This window comes from Rana temporaria, chromosome 2 (assembly GCF_905171775.1).
Source record: "Rana temporaria chromosome 2, aRanTem1.1, whole genome shotgun sequence".
Classification (NCBI taxonomy): domain Eukaryota; kingdom Metazoa; phylum Chordata; class Amphibia; order Anura; family Ranidae; genus Rana; species Rana temporaria.
The window spans coordinates 106,790,339-106,800,338 of NC_053490.1; the positions used below are offsets into that span (position 1 = coordinate 106,790,339).

General features: G+C 36.4%; 1 protein-coding gene across 1 annotated transcript in view; it reads left to right on the top strand.

Annotated features, from left to right (window-relative positions):
* HOXC9 (homeobox C9) overlaps positions 1 to 7,089 on the top strand; it is a 7,547-nt gene extending 458 nt beyond the window's left edge. Inside the window, exons 1-2 of the mRNA XM_040340730.1 lie at positions 1 to 2,387; positions 5,453 to 7,089. The exon at positions 1 to 2,387 is cut by the window's left edge and continues 458 nt beyond it. Coding sequence (XP_040196664.1) covers positions 1,847 to 2,387; positions 5,453 to 5,697 — 786 coding nt within the window. The 5' untranslated portion in view covers positions 1 to 1,846 and the 3' untranslated portion in view covers positions 5,698 to 7,089. The remainder of the gene's footprint in view (positions 2,388 to 5,452) is intronic.
* Positions 7,090 to 10,000: the final 2,911 nt, after the last annotated feature.

Consider the following 10,000-nt stretch of genomic DNA (forward strand, 5'->3'; position numbering starts at 1 on the left):
AAAAACAAGTATTATTGAGATTATTTTAATTCTTGGTGTAAATGCACACATAAAACAGAGAGGATACTGTGCAGTTACGAGGCTGAGTAATGAGTGGTAATATATTCCTTACTTCATATTGCTCTTTCATTTGCAACTTAACGAAGCTCCAATAATGCTTGCCATGGCAGAGCTCAGGAAAAGAAACTGCTTATTTTTGGTGTTACACAGTGGGAATCGTATGAATTAATAACAGCATTTGTTGTAGCGAATCAGCTGCTTGCCTTTATGTGCTATCTGTATGGGTTTTGATGGCTTTGGATTGCCAGGGCACGCATTAAATATACATTTGATTATGTCTGTACAATTGTTTTATCTGCTCTTTAAGGTGATTTTATTTTTCTTTGTGGCATGCGTTTGGAGGGGGGCTTCCTCTGTGGAAATGCAAATCTTCCAGATTTCAGTCTCTTCCCCATTATCTATGCCTACTTTGCTTCCTGTGTGCTGAGAAGATCTATCAAATGGCTATAGCTGGATATAACAGGGCATAGCATATAGCACCCCTCGATAACGGATCTCTATTAGAGCATGATAGAGAATCCTTCATTATTTACTGCAGCTCTGAATTACCAGTGCAACAGTAAAAATGAGATTTATCAGCCATAAATGGACCCCTTATGTCCATCATTTGGAGGAATAAAATAAAGTATTTCCAATGTAAAGAAAAGCACTCGATAGCTGCCCACTTGTGTGTATTTGCTGCCCTTGCCGGGGTTCCTCAGCTCAGTGTAAAGGAATTCCTATACACAATGAAAAGGGACTATTTATTGACAGGACCGGTGGCACTGGAAGTAGTTCCAGGACATAATTCTTATGAAAATCTTTGCACTTTGTCTTCTTTTCCCCCCAGACAATGAATGGGAGAACTTGCTATAAGTTTTGTTTTTCTTTCTTTTTTTTCTTTTTTTTACAGTTGAAATCCAACCTTACAGTTTTTTTTAATGAACGACACGTTTATGAACAATCGAATGAGCCTCGTAAATTTTTTATTGAAGGACATAAAAACATCCAAGGCTCACCAGACGAATAGAGACATCCACTGAAAGATGGGAGTAGCTTAACAGTTTTTATTCTGTTTAACAGTGTCTGTGTGAGTTGCCTTTCCCCCTTCTTCAACTCCTGAGGCTTCCACTTGCTTGATTTTCAATAGCTGCTGGTTGGTGAAGAATTATGCCAACTGATACATTGCATTTTATAAGAGGGTAGCCTGTTAAAAGAAATAAGACAGCATTGTAAAAAAAAAAAAGAAGTGAAAGGGATACACTGTGAACTGAGTTTTTATTCCAGTATAAATAGCAGGAAGCGAAATGCAGAAATCATAATGTATTTCTAATGAAAAGCTATGTCTTGGACTGTACTATATATCCATGCTAGTATTCTGGCAGCATTACAGAGAAGAGACAGAGATGGATTGCGTCAAGAAATAGTCCCCTTCCGTCATTCTCACGTTCCTTGCTCTGACATGCTCTACCCAACTTTCTTCCCAATCCCTGTATAAAAGTGGAGATATGCATGAGTCCTTAATGAGCTCCAGCAGGTCCACTCCTTCATTTTTTTTTTCACATAATTTTTTTATGAAAACCAGACCGTCCAGTATTAAGGAATAGAGGCAATGGGACCTGCGCATTGATCTACACTGTATTTTTTTTTTTTTTTTTTGTAAATACAATCACGTGGGAGGCGAGAGCCAATGACAAGCATGAGAGGCTGAAAAAATAATTACCTGCCCTGATTGTTCTATGAGCAGATAAAAAGTACACATACAGTTCATACAATAATCTTATGAATGTAAAAGAAGGGGGAAACAATGTCTGCGTCTGGTCCCATCAGCAACTATTATGTGGACTCTCTGATCAGCCATGAGACAGAAGACCTCTTGGCTTCTAGGTTCCCTACCACTGGGGCTCACCCAGCAGCTGCACGACCGACAGGATTAGTGCCGGACTGTGGAGATTTTCCTTCGTGCAGTTTTGCCCCGAAGCCTGCAGTTTTTACCACCTCGTGGGGTCCTGTGCACTCCCAGTCTTCAGTGGTCTACCATCCTTACAGCCACCACCAGCCACACTTGGGCACAGACGCCAGGTATATGCGCAGTTGGCTGGAGCCCATCTCAGGGACCGTGTCCTTCCCAAGCTTTGCAGCAAGCAGCAGGCATTTCGGGCTCAAGCCTGACGCTTTCCCCAGCAGGAGGGAGTGTGGCCCCAACGATGGCCGCAGCTATCCGGATTACATGTATGGCTCCCCCGGAGATCTCAGAGACAGGCCACCTCTGCACACCATCCCTTCACCGGAATCTGAGGCCATCCTTTCCAGCAAACACAAAGAAGACAAGTCTGAATTGGACCCCAGTAAGTTAAAGAGTCATTCTTGTTTACAACCGGACAGAGAGAGAGAAGGGGGGAGGAGGAGGAATTATAGCATGTACTAGAGTCCTCCATAAAATGAAATTACCTCCTTAGCAGGGCCCTGCCCTAAAAAAAATACACAGCCTGCAGGAAGACCTGGGCTGAATGGGAGAATAAAAAGAGATAGGAAGGGATCTATTAGAGCAAAGGGAGCATGGGTGCACTGCCTGGGAGACATTTATTTTGCCATGTGCAATGTGACACCCAGGACACATTTCACACGTACATATCCCCGGTAATATCTCTGGATGTAGACAGCAGCACTGCAGCTAAATCCAGTCCCAGGGACCGATGCAGATCCAGCAAGGGAGGGAGCACCTAACCCTAATGCATCAACCTGCCTTGGCTGCTAAAAACACATACTTATTATTTTACATGCATGTGTACAAGCTGGAGTCCAGTTTCCTAAAAGCAGGATCCCAGCAGATTAAATTCTAAAAGGGAACAAAAAAAAGTCCTTGCAGGCACTGAGCTGCGTGGGACAATTGGGCATTTGAACAGACACATATTAGCTGTGGTTTTATGGCTCTGACCAGAGGAGATCAGGTTCACACAGAAAACTTCCTTGTGTCATCCTAAAAAAAAGTTAAACCTTCCTGGTCCCACAGTTAGGCTGACCATACATTATACAATGTTATTATTCAATTTCCTTTAGATTTACCATCATATATGTAGTCAAAAGAAAGCCAAACCTTTCCTATTCCCACAGTTAGGCTGACCATACATTATAAAATGTTATTATTCAATTTCCTTTAGATTTACCATCATAAATGTAGTCCAATGGAAGTCAAACCTTCCTGGTCTCACAGTTAGGCTGACCATACATTATACAATGTTATTGTTTATTTTCCTTTACATTTACCATCATAAATGTAGTCCAATGGAAGTCAAACCTTCCTGGTCCCACAGTTAGGCTGACCATACATTATACAATGTTATTGTTTATTTTCCTTAATTTTACCATCATAAATGTAGTCCAATGGAAGTTAAACCTTCCTGGTCTCACAGTTAGACTGACCATATATTATACAATGTTATTGTTTATTTTCCTTTAAATTTACCATCATAAATGTAGTCCAAGGGAAGTTAAACCTTCCTGGTCCCACAGTTAGGCTGGACATACTTTATACAATGTTCTTATTCAATTTCCCTTAGATTTACCTTTAATTATGTAGTGCAGGGGAAGTTAAACCTTCCTGGTCCCACAGTTAGGCTGGACATACTTTATACAATGTTCTTATTCAATTTCCCTTAGATTTACCTTTAATTATGTAGTGCAGGGGAAGTTAAACCTTTCTGGTCCCACAGTTAGCCTGGACATACATTATACAATTTTCTTATTATTTAGATTTACCTTAGTGCAAGGGCCTGTCTAATTACATACACATTTAAATAATTAAAGTTTGACCTCATATTATATGGTTTTGGTAAAAGTGTATAATGTGTAGCCAGCTTTAGACTGACCATGCATTATACAATGTTCTTTTTTAATTTCTTTCAACCATGTAGTGCAAGGGCCTGCCTTATTACATACACATTGAAAGAATTTAGGTTTCCCCTCATATTATATGGTTTTGGTAAAAATATACAAGTAAAGTGTATAATGTGTATCCAGCTTTAGACTGGCCATACATTTTACAATGTTCTATTTCCACCACCTATGCAGTGCAAGGACCTGCCTGATACAATTTGAAAGAATTTAGGTTTTACCTTATATTATATGGTTTTGGTAAAAATATACATCTAAAGTGTATAATGTGTATCCAGCTTTAGACTGGCCATACATTTTACAATATTCTTGTTCTATTTCCATCACGTATGCAGTGCAAGGGCCCGCCTGATTACATACAATTTGAAAGAATTTAGGTTTTACCTTATACTATATGGTTTTGGTAAAAATGCACAAGTAAGGTGTATAATGTGTAGCCAGCTTTAGGCTGGCCATACATTATACGATGTGCTTGTTCTTTTTCCTTTAGATTTACCTTCAAATACGTAGTGCAAGGGCCTGCATGATTGCATACACAATGAAAGTGTTTAGGTTTGACCCAGTATTATATGGTTTTGGTAAATCTAAAGGAAAATTGTACAATGTATGGTCAGCCTTAGGTTTAATAGACCCCCCCAGTACCATTGATCTATCATCAATGTGCCGATAACATAGCCCATTCACTCCACCAGACACCTGGCAGTCACACATTTTATTAGCAATGTTATAAACTCCTCTGCTATAAAACTTCAGATTATACAGGCACAATACATGATGTATAATTATATTAAGCAGTACACATACACACAAACGTGTATCCTTGCTGATGGATTTATTGCTGCATTAAAATAATTTTCACTTTAAGAAAATATTTCAGCAACTTAACAAGACATTTAAGAGATCTGCTAAAGTGGGGAGTAAAAAAAAAAAAAAAAAAACACTTAAGACATCTCAGCAATCACATAATTTGAAGTGATATATTTATATCCGGGTATGCTAGAATTATATTGTGTTTATAAATAAGGTGGGTTGAAGACGTATATTTAATACAGGCACATTATATTTATAAACACCTCATCAAACAGTAGTTAAATACAATGGAATTTACAAAAAAAAATTATGAAAAGAAAGAAGAGCTATAATTATTTATTTTAAGGCTGATTGGGTTAAAAGTCTTTAGAGGAAACAGGACTTGCTCCAGACTTTTATGGCCTTGAGAGAACACACAGTGTATTTTTATTATAGCTGGCTTACAATGGCTTCTGCTACTCATGTGCTAAATACCTTTAAGTGCCCTACATCAATTTTAGCCACGAGAAACGTCTGCACACACAAGAAAAGTCTTCTACTTACACATTCATTAAATAAATCAGTCCCCCTGTTTGTAAAATGAAGGGATTAAAAGATGTTACATGATTTCTTCATCAAATAGCCCTAGTTAAGAAGGGGAAAAATCAAATATTAAGGACAATGTGCTTCTTAAACATTAACTTTTCTTCTTCTTTTTTTTTCTTTGCAGATAACCCAGTGGCAAATTGGATTCATGCTCGCTCCACGAGGAAGAAAAGGTGTCCTTATACAAAGTACCAGACTTTGGAACTAGAAAAGGAGTTTTTATTTAATATGTACCTAACCAGGGACCGGCGTTATGAAGTCGCCAGGGTTCTGAATCTTACTGAACGCCAGGTTAAAATATGGTTTCAAAACAGAAGGATGAAAATGAAGAAAATGAACAAGGAAAAAACCGACAAAGAGCAACCATAGACTCTTCCCTAACTCATCCTCTTATCAATAACCTCGTTATAACAGATATGTGAAGAAAACATTTTGGCTTCCCGTGGGCTCAAGCATTATCTAATAATTCAAAAAAAAATAGACTTCTATTGACTATGAATGTGGACATCGGTGTTTAGATTAGATAATAAACACACACACGCATTGTAAGAGCACATGCTTTTATATAATGCACATTAAATAAAATGTTTCTCTTCTCTGTCTATAAAGGAAAAAATAACAAAAAACAAGAAAGTACTTGAATATTTTTTTTAGTATTTTATTTTGTAACTTATACTTATCCAGTGTTAATTTTTATTTGAAGAAGTTTGTGAGTGCATATTTTGTATAATTCAAATCGGAATCTACCAGTATGTTTTGTTATAGTATTGAAAGTCTCTTGGATGTATATATTTATGTATTTTATTCTTGTCACAAAGAAATGTTCAGTATTGTTCTGTTATGCCTGTAGAGCAGCTCTATGTAAATATAGAAGAGTGCACTATAAAGCTTTTTGTGTGTTTTGTGGTTGTTTAAAAACCCAAGTATTAAATGGGAGAACAGATCCATGGGCCAAGACCGGTAATAGCACATGGAAAAGAGGTGCAATTCCATCTATATCAAAAACATTTAATTAATTTGTGATCAGTAGTACTTACCAGTAGACAAGGTCTTCTACAGAGTTCGAATTCCTGGATTTTCAGTCTGTTCATTCCTATTAGTTACTAAGCATTTTGTATATTTTTTTTAGAGTGAGTGTATTACAGCAGAAAGCATGTAAGAAAAAATGTCTCCCATACCCAGGAATGGCGCTAAATGCAGCCCTGAAAACATGATTTTAGAATAAAGCTGTATTTGTTTCATTTGCATCTGACTCCCAAGTTAGAATACATGACATGATTATTTATGATCTCAGTCAAGAGAAATGTCAGGTTTGGACAATAATAGAGGGCCGCATTCCTAATTTAAGCTGCTTCCTGCTAGGGCTGAGACTCCAGATCATTCCTTTTTTTTTTTTATGGTAGGGTGTCTTACACATATATTTTCGTTTAGTGGTGGATCTAAAATGTACTATTGCGAGTTACTGGACTAAAGAGAAAGCGACTTGAAAAAGATCTAGCCTTTTTACAGCATTTTTAAAGAGCTCGTGAGGCTTTATTGATGTGTGAAAAGCTACTGGAGCAATATAGTTAAATATTTTATAGGTAGGAGGCTGCCTGGAGGAAATGCACAAGTAGGCCAGCTCCAGAATCCTCCTAATGGCGGACTGGGAGGACTGTACAAGCAGCACCAGCAGTGTTTGAACAGAAAACCTCACATGGCCATTTTTGATATGGTTGTATGGATATTTTTATTCCATGTGCACAGATTCACAAATAATAATAATAAAAATTTGGACGATGAACAAAATGTGATATTTATAAAATATTCCAATTTATCATGCTCCATGATGTCATGTTGGTCTCCCTATTTTTGTAAAGCCATAAAACAAGGATTAAAAAAAAGAAAAAGATCAGTGTTTTTTTTTTTTTTCTAAGTGAGAGAATAACATGGAAGAATGTTGAAGCGAGCTGTAGAATGTTGCAATAGAGAGCTTTCAGCCTTCCATTCTTGAATTGGTTGTCCAAGATCAAGAAGGGCCCCCGATCCGCATTATTATCATTCAAATATATCTCCTGCCAAGGACAGATTTAGTGGTCTTAGCAACCTTAGGATGCCTAGCCGCTTCAACAAGCCAGCTCCCCTGTTTCTCTCAGTGGGCTCCTTCGAGTATGAATACATCAATATAGTTGGGGTGTTTGTGTGGTGGGGAGAAACTATTTGCTGAAAAGGAAGTTGTTGTTTTAATTTCATACCAAAAACAAAATACACATCATATTGCAAAAGGCTAACACACAAACAGGTCTGGTGCAGACTTCCCACATCTCCAAGGTTTGGCTGAAAGATGTGATCTAAGATGTCATTGTCACTTTGACAATTGATCAATCAGTTTAATGTCCCATGATGGGAAGTTTGTCTTTCAAAAGGAGAAAGACGAGAATAAAGGAAGAGATAGAGAGGGACAAAGGCAGGGAGATCAAGTACATCTTTGCATGTTATATTTTACACACCGTGCTTCTTTTTTTTTTTTTTTTTTTGCTTTTGTTTTTATGTTTGTTATTTTATTTTTTTGCTGTACATTTGGGTAGGATTGCTACAATTTCAGGACGTTTTAGTGGTTTGTGGCACATATGTCTTCTTTCCGGATGGTGTCATATAATCCAGGCTTTTGTCAGCGAGATAAAAAGGACAGGATGGTGCTGTTTTAGGGCAGGCACTAGGTATACTTCCGCACAGAAAGCCAGGCTTTACAACCTATATGTCTTACTGCTGTTTGTGTTGAATGGAGGTGAACAAAACAAGAGCCCAGAGCTGGCTAGACGTCTGGCATTAATTGTTTTATGGTTTAAATAAGGAGCATACTCTGCTCTTTGAAACTGGATTATTGGAATGTTTTGTCTACCAGCAACAAACAGCCGACTTCAGTAAAAATGAAAAATGTTTCAAACTGTTAAACACCAAAAAAAAACTGTGAAAGTAGCAAAGAGAGATGTGCAACACATATCTGTTCAAAATAAGATCCCTTCATCAAACAATGAGCAGTGTATTACGCCATACTTTGCTACTCGTACGTTACTCATTCTACTATGGATACAACTACATGTTCTACTAAATTTGTGATGGGCCTACTCTTTCTCCTGCATAGTTACCTGAGTATCTCGATAGATACTGTACAGTAGATAGATACTGGATAGATAGATAGATAACTGTATACAAGGAGTTACATTCAATCAACAGCATGGATAATTAAATAGCAACATCCAAATGAATGTGGAAATAAATAGATGGATGGGTAGATAGATAGATAGATAGATAGATAGATAGATAGATAGATAGATAGATAGATAGATAGATAGATAGATAGATAGATAGATAGATAGATAGATAGATAGATAGATAGATAGATGGGTAGATAGATAGATAGATAGATAGATAGATAGATAGATAGATAGATAGATAGATAGATAGATAGATGTACAATTTCTAACCATACCTCCACCACTCTTATATAAGTACAGATACATAATAATCTAATTCGCGATGGGTCTACTTTATCTGCTGAACCTTTCATTGAGTATACAAGGAATTACCTTCAATCAACAGCATTAACAATTAAATAGCAACATCCAAATGAATTTGGAAATAAATAAATGGATGGGTAGATAGATAGATGGGTAGATAGATAGATAGATAGATAGATAGATAGATAGATAGATAGATAGATAGATAGATAGATAGATGGGTAGATAGATAGATAGATAGATAGATAGATAGATAGATAGATAGATAGATAGATAGATAGATAGATAGATAGATAGATAGATAGATAGATAGATAGATAGTTGTACCATATCTCACCATACCTCCACCACTCTTAAATAAATACAGATACATAATAATCTAATTCGTGATGGGTCTACTTTATCTGCTGAACCTTTCATTGAGTATACAAGGAATTACATTCAATCAACAGCATTAACAATTAAATAGCAACATCCAAATGAATTTGGAAATAAATAGATGGATGGGTAGATAAATAAATAGATAGATAGATAGATAGATAGATAGATAGATAGATAGATAGATAGATGGATAGATAGATAGATAGATAGATAGATAGATGGATGGATGGATGGATGGATGGATGGATGGATGGATAGATAGATAGATAGATAGATAGATAGATAGATAGATAGATAGATAGATAGATAGATAGATAGCTGTACCATACCTCACCATACCTCCCTCACTCTTATATAAATACAGATACATGCCCATCTATTAAGTGATGGGTTTACTTTATCTGCTTAACCTTTCATTGAGTATACAAGGATTTACATGTAATCAACAGCATTAACAATTAAATAGAATGTGAACATAAATAGATAGATATATATATAGATAGATAGATAGATAGATAGATAGATAGATAGATAGATAGATAGATAGATAGATAGATAGATTCATACATACATACATACATAGAATGATGACTGTACCATACGTCATCATACATGCTTTAATACAAATACATGTCTTTCTAAATTAGTGATGGGCCTACTTTTTCTGTAGAACATTTTCTTGAATATGCAAGGAATTACATGAAAAATTAAATAGCAACATCCAAATGAATGTGAAAATAGATAGGTGAATAGGTAGATAGATAGATAGATAGATAGATAGATAGATAGAT